The following is a 15796-nucleotide window of genomic DNA, read 5'->3' as shown; positions in this document are numbered from 1 at the left end:
ATGACTGAGACCAGTCATCCAGGAAGGTAATTCCACTCATCCAGCTTCAGCCTCTTGAATGTGCTTTCTCTGCTACTGCGAAAGCTATGATTGCATCACTCTCCCTAAGAGTGTCAGGAAACTCCCAATTTAGGATCAAGGAAAAGCTACACACACGTAAGCAAAACCATGCATTCTGCTTAGCCAAGCCCTACTCCAAAGAGAAAATTAAGTCACTCCCATTGTCAACAGAAGAGAATCTTGCCAACTAAACTAAAAAATAATAACATGACTATGACGGTTACCTGGGAAGGAGTAAGAGTGAGAAGGAGACCTTTTTGCTTTTTATGCTTCATTCACTCACTTCATTGTTAAGTTTCTTCTATGGGTGTCAGACAATGTACAAGGTACTAAAAGTAAGGCATGAAGAACAAAGGCTCTGTTCTTATTGGTACACACATATTACAAATGTGTTTTTATGTATTATTTGTATAGTTAAAAAGAAAGGTAGAAAAAGAGAGGGAGGAAGGCAGGCAGGGAGGGAGCAGGGAGAGAATAATGGGCAGGGGTCAGAGGGCAGAAAGGAAAGACTAAAGAAAAGCAAACCTCTGGCATTCAACAGACATGATTTTAATTCTTCACAAGTAAGTGTAAGGACCACTGTATGTACTAGTCTTGCTCAGGAATAAAACTGGACTCACGCATCTTAATACTTCAGTGTGGAATAAGTCTGTTAGCTAATGAAGGCCCTTCTAATGAAGGGCTGTCTACGTGCCCTCTCACTCACTTGGTTTTACGTGCTGCTTCACAGCCATGACTCTTATGAAGCAATAAAATATTTTTTTCTGTGGAAAGCTAATAACTAGTGCTGGTAAAAGAAAAGAGGGCTAAAAAGGGGGAAGTTCTTAGCAAGAATACAGAAACTTGGGGTAAAGGAGTGAAACTGCCCATTCCACAGTGGCTCAAGTCATGGTTACAAATGGCTCCTGCGGGAGGATCGTCATCTACCACCATCACCTTAGGTTTACAGATACCTGTCAGGTCATGGGTAATCTAACTGAAATGAAGAACAAGCTATATGTATTTTCTTTTTGTGTCAGAATGTATTTTAAAAGCTTTATGAATTATTTTAGCTCAGTATTTATATAATCATTAATGCACTGAAAAAGTCCAAAAAATTTCAGTTATACTTTACAGAATTTAATGGGGGAGGGAAAGGTGTTAGATGAGAACATATATTTGGACTTAGAGACCTTTGAAGGTTTTAGAATATATACCTTACCAATTACAACACTCTTACCAAAGTGGGTGTACAAGGAACATACCTCAACTTAATAAAAGCTATTTATGACAAACCCACAGCCAACATAATATTCAATGGTGAAAAGCTGAAAACCTTCCTGCTAAAATCTGGAACAAGACAAGGATGACCACTCCTATTCAACATAGTACTGGAAGTCTATTCAGCATTCAGACAAGAAAAAGAAATAAAAGGTATCCACATTAGAAGGAAAGAGGTAAAATTGTCATTATATGCAGATGACATGATACTAAATACAGAAAACCCTAAAAATTCCACACAAAAACTACTAGAACTGATAAACAAATTCAGCAAGGTAGCAGGATACAAGATTAACATACAGTTGCATTTCTTTACACTAACAATGAAATATCAGAAAGGGAAAGTAAAAAAAAAAAAACAATCCTTTTTAAAATCATATCAAAAAAATACAAAACTTAGGAATAAACCTGACCAAGGAGGTGAAAGGCTCATATGCTGAGAACTGTAAAACACTGAAAGGAAATGGAAGATGATTTAAAGAAATGGAAAGATATCCCATGCTCTTGGAAGAATTAATATTGTTAAAATGGCCATACTACCCAAAGCAATTTACAGATTTAATACAATCCCTATCAAATTACCCATGACATTTTTCACAGAACTAGAACAAATAATTCTAAAATTTATATGGAACCACAGAAGACCCAGAATTGCCAAAGCAATCCTGAGGAAAAAGAACAAAGCAGGAGGCATAACCCTCCCAGACTTCAGACAATACTAAAAAGCTACAGTAATCAAAATGGCATGGTACTGGTACGAAAACAGATATATGGATCAGTGGAACAGAAGAGAGACCAGAAATAAACCCACACATCTATGGTCAATTAATCTTTGACAAAGGAGGCAAAAATATACAATGGAGAAAAGACAGTCTCTTCAGCAAGTGGTGTTGGGAAAGCTGGACAGCTGCATGTAAATTAATGAAGTTAGAACACACCCTCACACCATACACAAAAATCAACTCAAAATGGCTTAAAGACTTAAGTATATGACATGACACCAGAAAACTCTTAGAAAAGAGCATAGGCAAAACATTTATCTGACATAAATTGTACCAATGTTTTCTTAGGTCAGTTTTCCAAATCAAAAGAAATAAAAGGAAAAATAAATAAATGGAACCTAATCAAACTTATAAGCTTTTGTACAGCAAAGAAAACCATAAACAAAATGAAAAGATAACCTCCACACTGGGAGAAAATATTTGCAAACAATGTGATAGACAGGGCTTAATTTCCAAAATATACAAACAGCTCATACAATTCAATATCAAAAAAAAAATCCAAAAAATGGGCATAAAACCCAAATAGAAATTTCTCCAAAGAAGACATACAGATGGCCAATAAGCACATGAAAAGTTGCTCAACACTGCTAATTATTAGAGAAATGCAAATCAAAACTACAGTGAGGTATCACCTCACACCAGTCAGAATGGCAATCATCAAAAAGTCTACAAATAATAAATGCTGGAAAGGGTGTGGAGAAAAAGGAACCCTTCTATATTGTTGGTGGGAATGTAAAATGGTGCAGCCACTACGGAGAACAGTATGGAGGCTCCTTAAAAACCAAAAATAGAGTTGCCATATGATCCAGCAATCCCACTCCTGGGCATAATTCCGGAGAAAATTCTAACTGGAAAAGATACATGCACCCCAATATTCATAGCAGCACTATTTACAATAGCCAAGACATGGAAGCAACCTAGATGTCCATCAACAGATGAATGGATAAAGAAGATGTGGTGTGTGTATACACACACACAATAGACTACTACTCAGCCATAAGAATGAAATAATGCCATTTGCAGCAACATAGATGGACCTAGAGAATATCATACTAATTGAAGTAAGTCAAACAGAGAAAGACAAATATCATATGATATCATTTATATGTGGAATCCAAAATATGAACTTATTTACAAAACAAAAACAGACTCACAGACAGAAAACAAACTTACAGTTACCAAAGGAGGAAGAGGGGAGGGGATAAATTAGGAGCTTGGGATTACCAGATACAAACTAATATATAAAAAATACGTAAACAACAAGTCCTACTCTTTCTCACAGGGAACTGTATTCTGTATCTTGTAATAAGCTATAATGAAAAAGAATATGAAAAGAATATATATATATGTATATACATATGTATATGTGTATATATATATAACTGAAACACTTTGCTGTACACCAGAAACTAACACAACATTGTAAATTAACTGTATGTCAATTAAAAAAAAAAGTATAGATCCAGTAAACAAACTAACCCAGCGATGTCATGTATTAAATAAATAAATAGATAGATAGATAAGCTTTATATCTATTGTATACATTGTACAACACAGGAAATATAGTTTATAATAAGTATAAATGAAATATAACCTTTAAAAATTGTGAATCACTATGTGGTATACCTGAAATTTATACAATATTGTATATCAACTATACCTCAATAAAAAAAATTTATTTTATGATAAATAATAGATAGTGTTACAGATTTTACTCAACAGGACGACCTTGCTACAATGTTCTGATTTCAGCTCCCAAAACAGCTGAAGAAGTCTACAATGTCTCTCTTTCTGATTCTTTTTTATTTCATTAATATTTTGCACATCAGTATGGATAAGAAGGTACAAGTGAGCATTCCAAGATCTGGGCCTCCTTCCCAAAAGCACCTCACTGAGGCCCACCCTCTGGTTTCTTATGCATGTCAAGGGGCTACATCTCTCCATTACACACTCTTGTTCCCCAGAAAAGAGGAAGGGTCCTCGCCCAGGCAGCCCTCCTGCTCCTAGATGATCAAGCACGACAGGCCTCAGAGAGGCCTAACCTCGAAAGACACAGCTAAGACTCCTCCTCCACAGCCAAAACCAACACTGACACCAGAACTCTCTCCATTCTCTCTAGACTCACACTAATTTGGTTTTTAAAAATCCCGACACAGACACACATTCTGCCCAGAGATTCATTGTTGGTGTTGTTTGGATGGCAAGATAGGGGAAGGAGCAGGGAAGATGGGCACGGTCCAGGATCTTTGGGTTTGACATGCATCTTCCAGGCCATTGAGCCCAAACCCCTTGGTTCCTAGACTTGCTCAAGGCCTGTCACTTGTGTAACTCCAGTTCCACAGGTGAACTAAGGAGCTGAGCCCGTTCTCTGTAAACAGGTTTGGATCTGCCATAATGCAAACATGACTGGGACAACTAACAGCAATTTAAAATACCAAGAATTTGGTGATTAACTGTTTAGCAAAACATTTTTAAAACTGCTTGTAAAAAAAAAAAAAAAATTAGGTATTCCCTAAGTCAGAGCATTCAATCATCTATTTTATGTCATTAAGCACCAAGATGCAAAAGAGAGATACCAACATGGAATCATCTTCTAAAATATCATAAGCCAAAACACCTAGATAACTTCTACTGCTGCCAGCTACTCTGATTTAGCTCAGTGACACAAAGATGGTGAGAAAACAACCAGAACTGAAAAAAGTTACACAGCTGAGAATCAGATCAAATAAAAGACAGGCAGATAACCAAAGATAATGATGAACCCTTTCAGAGAAAGCTTCAAGATCTAATTTGATTGTTAGCTTTGATAAATTTGGACCTGAAGAAGAGATGATAAAACAAACAAAAGCCACAAGCATCAATTACAAGTAGTTATTAACAGGTTTCTAATATTCCCATTTTTCTGGTGAAAATACAAGAAACAACCTTTTGCCTAGGTTAATTAAAGGTAATTATTAAATGTAAGCACATTTTCTAATACTTTCTACAAGGAAAGTGATACTAAGATAAGGAGAAAATCTTAGTTGGTTATTGACACTATATTGAAAGAAATTACGCTATTTGCCAGAGTGAATCACTTGTATACCTTACAAATCTCTACAGAGTTCTTTTCTGCCAACTGTGAGATACATAATTCCAGCACGTTTTCTCTCTTATAGATCGCATTCCTTTCCTTCACTGGTGTCCTCAAAAATCCTGTGTTTTATATTTATAACTCAACTTCTAATATAGTTTCATCTATAGGGGAAAAGGTTTTATTCCATCATGAATAAATAGAAAGAAGGAAGGACAGAAAATAGAAAGAAAGTGATGATACCTACATATCACTGTTATCTATGAAGTTTTCTGGAAAAAAAATTGACACTTTGAACTTTGGGTAACTAAATACATATTTCATGTTTTGGCTTCCTTTACCCCCTTCTGAATTAACCTCCTATAAGCAAAAATGTCCTCCAGAAGGACAAACATCAAAATGTTAACTGTAGGTAGTGGGATTATGCATCATTATTTTCTGCTCTATACTTTTATATACCAAATTTTATATAATGAAAATATACTCCCTAAAAGGAATAGCAATTGTTATGTTAAAAAGAAACTTACATTAAACCAAAATCAATTGAACAAAACTTCAAAATGTTTCCTAGGAATATGTAATAGAAGATGGTCTCAAAAAGTTTTAGTTGATTTAGAAATACATTTTAATTTTTTTGGTCTCAGTGAGCATTTACAGTGATCTTTAATTGTAATGAGAAATAAAACAGTCTGATTTACAAGGTATTTAGGCACTCTAAAATAGTCATCTCAGAATAAAAATAATGAAAATCTACAAAACAGTAGTTTCTACTGTGCAAGTAAAATCCCAAACCTAAAGATTCTTTCCTTTAAAAAAAAGTCTGTATAGACAGATTATCTGCATGATATGTGGTATACAAATAATGAAGGAAGATGGTTCATACCATCAGTTGTGGGACTTGCAGAAGCACAGCCTATAATCCTTGCTTTCAGGTACCACCATAGTATACTACATCTCATACACTAGCCTACAGTCCCCAGAGAAGGATTACAACCAGGTTTGAGATGGGCCTGAAAGTTAACATGGTCCTGGAGTGTAAGCCAATCACAGGTCACTTCCAGGAGTCCCTCAGCATTCCAGGGGCTCTTGGCCAACCTTAACTACACAGGATCCCATTGTACTTCACAGTTATGAAGGATGGGGAAAATCCTTGAGCTAAAAAGTATTCTGGATGCTCCTTGTACCACATCAGTAGACAGATTCAAGGGACCACAGCTGCTTGACTACAAATGAAAGGATCCTGTCCCTTGGGACCTCAAGACAAAAAACACGAGAAATCAAGAAGTTTCAGTAAACATTCACTGATACACCATTTTTCTCCAACAACTCTAGAGATCGGAATACTCTATAACATAAACCTAAGCCTAGAATACTCTATAAAGAAAAAATATTCTACCAATCAAAGTAAGGCTAGAACACTTTATAATATAAAGGTAAAGAAATGATGGTCAGCGTTCATTAATAGCATGCTTCATGATTCAAAATATGAATAGCGGTCAGCTATGGAATAAATGTTTGTGTTTCTCCAAAATCCATATGTTGAAGCCCTAATCTTCAAATAATGATGGTATTTGGAAATGGAGCCTTTGGGAGGTAATTAGGTTTAGGTGAGATCATGAGAGTAGAGCCTCCATAATGGGGTTAGTGTCCTTAGAAGAACAGACATGAGAGAGATGATCTTTCTCTCTGCCTTGTGGGGAAACAGTAAGGAGGCGGCCATCTGCAAACCAGAAAGAGGGTTCTCACTAGAGCCCAAACATGTTGACACCCTCACACTGCACCTTCCAGCCTCCACACTATGAGAAAATAAATTTCTGTTGTTGAACCTACCCAGTCTATAGTATATTTGTTATAGCAAACTGAACAAAGACACTCTCATTGTTAGAAGCAGTGGCCTCGCAATCTATAATTGACTGATGCTGAAGAAAGAGAATGGATATATACTCGCTTCCCTTAACCTATATAGAAACAGCACAGTGAAATCGGATAAAGCCACATATTTTTCTGTCATGACATATAGACACTGGATACTGAAAAACTTGCTAACAGATCTGGCTGATTAGCAAAGTGAGCCCACAAAAGTGCTAGTGCTTTTATTATGCAGACAGAAAAAGAAGAAAATTCTCTGATCTAGAAAATTTTTTTTACTCATCTTCAGTAATTTCATCTTACCTTCCCCAATTTCACTTTAAGAATTAAACTAAAACTGGACACTGCAATCTTTTAAGAGACCACAGCACAGAAAAGTTTGTGCCATGATTAAGAATGTAGTTACACAACAGATACAAAAGACATGGTAGAATTTTTTTTACCCCTTTCCCTTTTTATCTTCTCTTTCTTCTTAAAATGGTACCAGAGTCCTTTTGGAGCTCCACAGAAGTGAATGGAAATGTGACTGCTTTCTCTCTGCAGCAACTTGGCTTATATTGGATGCCTTGCCAGGTTGCTAACATGGCACTCTAGTAGATAACTTCCCTAGATTAGATAAAATTAGTACCTTTGATTGCCATCTGTATAGACGAAGAAAATAATTATGATTATATACTGATAGTTAAGGTGATAATCCAAAATGTTAATTTGGGGGGAATGAAGAAAATATTTTTAAAGCTGTTAAAATATAATGAGAATTACTCAAAACTTTAAAATATTTCATTTAATCCGATGTACTTTCTTCACATTTAAGAGGAATTTGAAGATTAGTTAAAGAAGCATACGGCTAAGGTGACTGTTTAAAGTACTAATTTCAGGTGTTACAATGAAATCTTTAAAACAGATATTTTCATTTTAATTGATTCCCTTCATCTCTAAAAAACATGCATGGCTTTGGGTGCCACGAAACCCGTTATTTCCCATAAAAAAACAACTTACCGAAGAAGGTTAAGATTTACCTACCTTCAAAGAGACGGGCTTTAGTTATAACAAGGATACTTTATCTCTATTGACTAAGAGTTATCTTAAAATATAGAGCCAGGGACATGACTTACTCCACTTAGCTGCAGTATTTTCACCTTTAGTGATATGCCACTCAAACACAGCATTTACTTTCTTCACCACCTCTCCCCCCATATGCTGAAGGCGGCGACCTATTTCCTCAAACACAAGGGTACTCTGAAGCTCCCTACCCTAGCAAAAAGAGAAAAGTTAATTTAATTTTAGAAGTTCTGTAAAAATGACTCAAGGGGATAAAACTATTACAAAATAAAAGTACAACAACGTGATTTTTTTTGAAAAACCTGCACATAAATAAGGGAAACTAGTTTTTTCTCACCCGGTTTCTTTCACACCTTTCCTTATATTAATTTATGTCATCCAGAACCTCACTCCTCTTAATAAAAGAATTTTGCTTTTATCAAAGTTCAGAAATAATATTTTACAAGTAGACTAGGAACTAACTGGATAACTTATATCCTAACTAACTTCAGCAGGAAGATACTGCACAAATCAGTCAACTACTGTGGTCTCATTTCTCTGTTTGTAAAATAAGACTAGATTACACGAAGCCTGAATTTCTGTCTAGCTCTAAAATTTCTTAAGTTTTTGATCTTAGATTCTCTTTAAAGAGATTTTAATTTTCATTCAGTTATATGATAATATGGCGAATGAAAGACAAAGATCATGGGTTTGAAAACCTCGACATTACAAAGTTAATATTTTGGAGACAGAAAATATAAATATTTTTATTAAAAGTCTCAGCATGTTAATACAGAATAACACAAATGTTTTAATAAATAATACATGCTACTGTTTTTATATCTGCACTCAAAGCATTATACAAATCTTTAAATCAAGAAAAAGGTACAGGATATTTAAATTTTTAATATATTTTTCTCCCAAATACTGTTTAAGATTTCTCATTAAACAACTGATTTACTTATTCTAAAACTAGAAAATTACTTATATTTTCTTGAAAGATACCCTAGTATCCACACAAAAAAGTTTTTTTAAAAATTCATAAGTTGTCAAAATATTCCTTTTTCTCCAAGCAGTTTTAAATTAATGTTCTCCAGTTCAAGAGTTAAGAATCTTTCACAGCTCTTAATTTACTAAAGTAGACTGAATATTCTTAAAGTGATCTTAATTGAAATTCATAAGTCAGGGTATGACTTGGATGTCAGTGGTTATAACCCACCTCAGATGGTGTCTTAGCTAAAACATCAGCTGTTGGCACAAGATCCACATATGCATTTGAAATGACGATGTCTCCAGTTCCTTGGATCTTATAAAGGTACAAGAGGAAAAAGAAAAACAACCAGTTCACTCCGATGATTCCAAAGAAAATACAATTTCATTGTGAAACAGTATAAAATCTTTTAAAAGAAATTTACATTTTTCTTCATATGAAAAAGAAAATAATCCAAATTAAATAAACAGTTCATAACTTAAATATCAAGAGAAATAAACATGAAAACTTACTGATTTAATACAAGTGTTAATTAACCCTAACTGTAGAATCAACTGGAGCCCTTTCAAAAAATATTTATGACCAGGTCCCATCTCCAAATATTCCAATTTAAATGGTCTGGGGTGAACCCTGAGCATTGGTATTTGGGGGATTTTTTTTTTTTTTCCGAAGTAAGTATGTGTAACGGGGAGCCAGGGTGAGAATTGCTTAATTCTTATAAATAGTAAAAGGCATGGCACAAAATCCACATGAGGTAGGGGTACGTAAAGTGTATTTGTTCGGTTAACACAGAATGAAATTGGGTAGGAACAGACCACAGTCTTTTTAAAGAAATAATTCTAGCTCTTATTTCAAAAAGGAAGTGTACACAGTATAAAGTAATACTTAAATAGCCTTTTTATAAAATATTAAAGGAACTCTAATTCTAATTCCTAATATATCACCTAAAATTATTCCAGTGGTATTCTTTCATAAAAGTATGGTATTGCTACAAATGTATAGGACAATGTCTAAAACTTAAGGCAGCATTTATTAAAACTGACTTTTAACAATCAGGAAGATCATTTTCCCTTGACTACTCCCCATTATACTTCAGAAAAAAAGATCTTTCAAACAATCGTACCTCAAGAAACAAGAAAGATCTCATATAAACAGGCTAACATTACACCTAAAGCACTTAGAAAAAGAAGAACAAAAAAAACCCCAAGTTAGCAGAAGGAAAGAAATCATAAAGATCAGATCATAAATAAATGAAAAAGAAATGAAGGAAACAATAGCAAAGATCAATAAAACTAAAAGCCGGTTCTTTGACAAGAGAAACAAAATTGATAAATCACTAGCCAGACTCATCAAGAAAAAAAGGGAGAAGACTCAAATCAATAGAATTAGAAATAAAAAAGGAGAAGTAACAACTGACACTGCAGAAATACAAAGAATCATGAGAGATTACTACAAGCAGCTATTTGCCAATAAAATGGACAACCTGGAAGAAATGGACAAATTCTTAGAAAAGCACAACCTCCTGAGACTGAACCAGGAAGGAATAGAAAATATAAACAGACCATTCAAAAGCACTGAAATTGAAACTGTGACTAAAAATCTTCCAACAAACAAAAGTCCAGGACCAGATGGATTCACAGGCGAATTCTATCAAACATTTAGAGAAGACCTAATACCTATCCTTCACAAACTCTTCCAAAATATAGCAGAGGTAGGGACATTCCCAAACTCATTCAATGAGGCCACCATCACCCTGATACCAAAACCAGACAAAGATGTCACAAAGAAAGAAAACTACAGGCCAATATCACTGATGAACACAGATGCAAAAATCCTCAACAAAATACTAGCAAACAGAACCCAACAGCACATTAAAAGGATAATACACCATGATCAAGTGGGGTTTATCCCAGTAATGCAAGGATTTTTCAATATACACAAATCAATCAATGTGATAAACCATATTAACAAGTTGAAGGAGAAAAACCATATGATCATCTAAATAGATGCAGAAAAAGCTTTCGACAAAATTCAACACCGATTTATGAAAAAAGCTCTCCAGAAACAAGGCATAGAGAGAACTTACTTCAACATAATAAAGGCCATATATGACAAACCCACAGCCAACATCATCCTCAATGGTGAAAAACTGAAACCATTTCCACTAAGATCAGGAACAAGACAAGGCTGCCCACTCTCACCACTCTTATTCAACATAGTTTTGGAAGTTTTAGCCACAGCAATCAGAGAAGAAAAAGAAATAAAAAGAATACAAATCAGAAAAAAAGAAGTAAAACTGTCACTGTTTGCAGATGACACGATACTATACACAGAAAAGATGCTACCAGAAAACTACTAGAGCTAATCAATGGATTTCATAAAATAGCAGGATACAAAATTAATGCACAGAAATCTCTTGCATTCCTATACACGAATGATGAAAAATCTGAAAGAGAAATTAAGGAAACACTCCCATTTACCACTGCATCAAAAAGAATAGAATACCTAGGAATAAACCTACCTAAGGAGACAAAAGACCTGTATGCAGAAAACTATAGGAGACTGATGAAAGAAATTAAAGATAATATAAACAGATGGAGAGATATAACATGTTCTTGGATTGGAAGAATCAATATTGTGAAAATGACTATACTACCCAAAGCAATCTACAGATTCAATGCAATCACTATCAAACTGCCAATGGCATTTTTCACATAACTAGAACAAAATATTTCACAATTTATATGGAAACACAAAAGACCCCGAATAGCCAAAGCAATCTTGAGAAAGAAAAACGGAGCTGGAGGAATCAGGCTCCCTGACTTCAGACTATACTACAAAGCTACAGTAATCAAGACAGTATGGTACTGACACAAAAACAGAAAGATAGATCAATGGAACAGGATAGAAAGCCCAGAGACAAGCCCACACACATATGGTCACCTTATCTTTGATAAAGGAGGCAAGAGTATACAATGGAGAAAAGACAGCCTCTTCAGTAAGTGGTGCTGGGAAAACTGGACAGTTACATGTAAAAGAATGAAATTAGAACACTCCCTAACACCATACACAAAAATAAACTCAAAATGGATTAAAGACCTAAAGGTAAGGCCAGACACTATAAAACTCTTAAGAGGAAAACACAGGCAGAACACTCTATGACATAAATCACAGCAAAGTCCTTTTTGACCCACCTCCTAGAGTTATGGAAATAAAAACAAAAATAAATGGGACCTAATGAAACTTAAAAGCTTTTGCACAGCAAAGGAAACCATAAACAGGATGAAAAGACAACCCTAAGAATGGGAGAAAATATTTGCAAATGAAGCAACTGACAAAGGATTAATCTCCAAAATACACAGGCAGCTCATGCAGCTCAATACCAAAAAAACAAACAACCCAATCCAAGAATGGGCAGAAGACCTAAATAGACATTTCTCCAAAGAAGATATACAAATTTCCAACAAACACATGAAAGGATGCTCAACATCACTAATTATTAGAGAGATGCAAATCAAAACTACAATGAGGTATCCCCTCACACTTCTCAGAATGGCTATCATCAAAAAATCTAGAAACAATAAATGCTGGAGAGGGTGTGGAGAAAAGGGAACCCTCTTGCACTGCTGGTGGGAATGTGAATTGGTACAGCCACTATGGAGAACAGTATGGAGGTGCCTTAACAAACTAAAAACAGAACTACCATACAACCTAGCGATCCCACTACTGAGCATATACCCTGAGAAAACCATAATTCAAAAAGAGTCATGTACCAAAATGTTCATTGCAGCTCTATTTACAATAGCCAGGACATGGAAGCAACCTAAGTGTCCACCGACAGATAAATGGATAAAGAAGATGTGCCACATATATACAATGGAATATAAACTGTTATTATTGTTGGTGGTGGTATTTAAACTGCTCGACACAAACCATCAATGTAGTACAAATGATCAGGCCAAAAAGTATCACCCTGGTCAATTGTATTAACAAAAATAATCTGTAAAAAACTTATAAAAGGCTGATTGCACGTCCTTTTAGTATTTTACTGGAGCACTGCTAACAGCCTCACCCCAAAATTACTTAACTCTATAGGGAGATATACTGTCTTGTTACTTACTATTAATTAAGCCCAGACTCTGTGACCCAAGATGTTAATTTGTGGGTTTTTGTGTGATCAAAATGCACACGATTTCTGTCCAGTAGGAAATATAACCATAACAGATATGGTTTTACTGTTTTATAGGACAATTGACTAGTTTTGTCTCTAACTCAGCAAAATTATTTTAGAATGCTTTCCCTGTTGGACCACATAAACCCTGTTGTTCTAGTTCTCCTTTGAACCAGTTTTATCATCTTGCTAGCTCCCTCGTTAAGGAATTAAATAAATTTTCATCACATTTTCATTTTATATCTGTCTGAGAGTCATGCCTTTAATTTTCTGAAGATTATATTCTGACAACAACTTGAATGATGGGTTGAGCCAAAAAGATATGGTTGGTTGGGTTTTCAGAAATGCTATGTAGACAGGCACCAATTTAGCTGAGAATAAAAAACAGAAAATAGCTTCTTTTCGGCCAGAACAGCCATCTTCCAGTAATTCACCAAAATGACCAACACAAAGGAAAAGAGGAGGGGCACCCGCTACATTTAGAAAACATGGAGCTGCTCCTTTGGCCACATACATGCGAATCTACAAGAAAGGTGATATTGTAGATATCAAGGGAACGGGCACTGTTCAAAACGGAATGCCCCACAAATGTTACCATGGCAAAACTGGGAGAGTCTACAATGTTACCCAGCATGCTGTTGGCATCATTGTAAACAAACAAGTTAAGGGCAAGATTCTTGCCAAGAGAATTAATGTGCATATCGAGCATGTTAAGCACTCTAAGAGCCAAGATAGCTTCCTGAAACGAGTGAAGGAAAATGATCAGAAAAAGAAGGAAGCCAAAGAGAAAGGTACTTGGGTTCAGCTGAAGCGCCAGCCTGCTCCACCCAGGGAAGCACACTTCATGAGAACCAATGGAAAAGAGCCTGAACTGCTGGAGCCCATTCCCTATGAATTCAGGGCATGATGGGGGTAAAGAAAATAAAAAACCTGGACTGTAAAAAAAAAAAAACAGAAAATAAAAAACAAGGTACAGAGGCATCTTATTTTCAATTAAAAGTTACCACTGATTTTTTTTTAAAAAACTTTCTAAGTTTTATATCATATCCACAGTAATAACCAAAAGTATGCTAGGATGGAACATAATTATAGGATACAGTGAAGAGGGTAACAAAACAATGTACCTCTAACTACATTATTCATACCTTGGTTTGGAAATGGATTCTACTTCCTTCCTTCCACATCTCAGTTTGTAGAGTTTGTCCTGGATATACTGGTTTTGCAAAACGAACCTTTAAAAAAATGTGTTTTAGGGTTAAAAATGTTTTAATATGAAACTTTTCCACTTTGCAGGGGGGGTGGAATTTGAGGGGGAGGTTGGAGAGCATAAAAGGAAGAAACAGAGACTGGACTATACTTAAATTCATAAAAATAGTAATATGATACAATTAGTATAGAAAGGATATAGTTAGTAAAAGTTAATTCTTTGTCTTTCAAAGTATAGAATCAATAAATAGTTTAATCTTGACAAATCAAAACACAGAAGAATAATCATATTAAGTAGAGTTATATAGGTAACCACCAGAACAACTTAACAGAAGCAGTTAAAAGTGGCACTAATTAAGTCTGAGGAATAAGACCTGGGGTTGTTGTATAGGACAGAATAATTACAATTTTTATTTCCTAATTTTCTATACAATTTTATTTGCTCTGTATACATATTATTGGCTGATTTTTTTAATAATTATAATAATAACTATAAAATAGTTATAATAATGAGAATAATCAGTGTTACCAAAGGCAAGACATCAGAAAATAAATTTCCACCGCTGCATGGATCACAAACTGATAAAAGCTTTTGGAGCTATTTGACACTGCCTTAAAATTTTGTTTCTTTTTTTTTTTAAGTATATGTCTTTTGATTTATGCAAAATTGTGCAGAGTCAGTTTTCTTTGTAATTTATAATGGATGAAAACTTGAAGCCAACTTAAAAGTGCAAAACTAGGGCTTCCCTGGTGGTACAGTGGTTAAGAATCCGCCTGCCAATGCAGGGGACATGGGTTCAAGCCCTGGTCCAGGAAGATCCCACATGCCGCAGAGCAACTAAGCCCGTGCGCCACAACTACTGAGCCTGTGCTCTAGAGCCCGCGAGCCACAACTATTGAGCCCACGTGCTATAACTACTGAAGCCCGCACACCTAGAGCCTGTGCTCCGCAGCAAGAGAAGCCACCGCAATGAGAAGCCCATGCACTGCAATGAAGAGTAGCCCCTGCTCACCGCAACTAGAGAAAGCCCGCACACAGCAAGGAAGACCCAATGCAGCCAAAAATAAATAAACTTAAAGTGACCACAAAAAAAAAGTGCAAAACTAAAATCAATATGCAGCCAACATACTGATATAGGTGCATGTTCATTAGCGTTCAAATGCAGCCACTTAACATTTTCAATTAAATTAAGGCAAATTATAAAACAGTAAAAAATGAATAAATAAATTTTTAAAGGTAAATCTCGAGTTTTTGTTAAGGCATATAAGCTGCTATATGTATGTCCCTAACTATTTATAAAACAATCAAATTAATCTGTTAAAAGTATAACTGTATATAATAT

At 35.2% G+C, this 15796-nt stretch overlaps 1 protein-coding gene and 1 pseudogene across 2 annotated transcripts in view; one reads left to right on the top strand and one right to left on the bottom strand.

Annotated features, from left to right (window-relative positions):
• The window catches only part of HSD17B4 (hydroxysteroid 17-beta dehydrogenase 4), a 91641-nt gene that overhangs the window by 9903 nt on the left and 65942 nt on the right, over positions 1-15796 (bottom strand). The window contains exons 20-22 of one of the 2 annotated variants that reach the window (XR_009539554.1): positions 14393-14479; positions 9305-9391; positions 8160-8293 (exon numbers count right to left, since the gene is read on the bottom strand). Coding sequence is in view for 1 of the 2 variants with exons in the window: in XM_060143470.1 (XP_059999453.1) it covers positions 8160-8298; positions 9305-9391; positions 14393-14479 (313 nt within the window). In the remaining variant the exon portion in view is untranslated. Of the gene's footprint in view, positions 1-8159; positions 8299-9304; positions 9392-14392; positions 14480-15796 lie in introns of both variants that reach the window. The other variant, XM_060143470.1, reaches the window with a different exon arrangement.
• On the top strand, positions 13686-14167 carry LOC132518191 (large ribosomal subunit protein eL21-like; annotated as a pseudogene).

Source organism: Lagenorhynchus albirostris, chromosome 3 (genome assembly GCF_949774975.1).
Source record: "Lagenorhynchus albirostris chromosome 3, mLagAlb1.1, whole genome shotgun sequence".
In the NCBI taxonomy this organism is placed as follows: Eukaryota; Metazoa; Chordata; class Mammalia; order Artiodactyla; family Delphinidae; genus Lagenorhynchus; species Lagenorhynchus albirostris.
The sequence above is the reverse complement of the archived record's forward strand: the minus strand, read 5'-3'. Positions and strand labels throughout refer to the sequence as shown.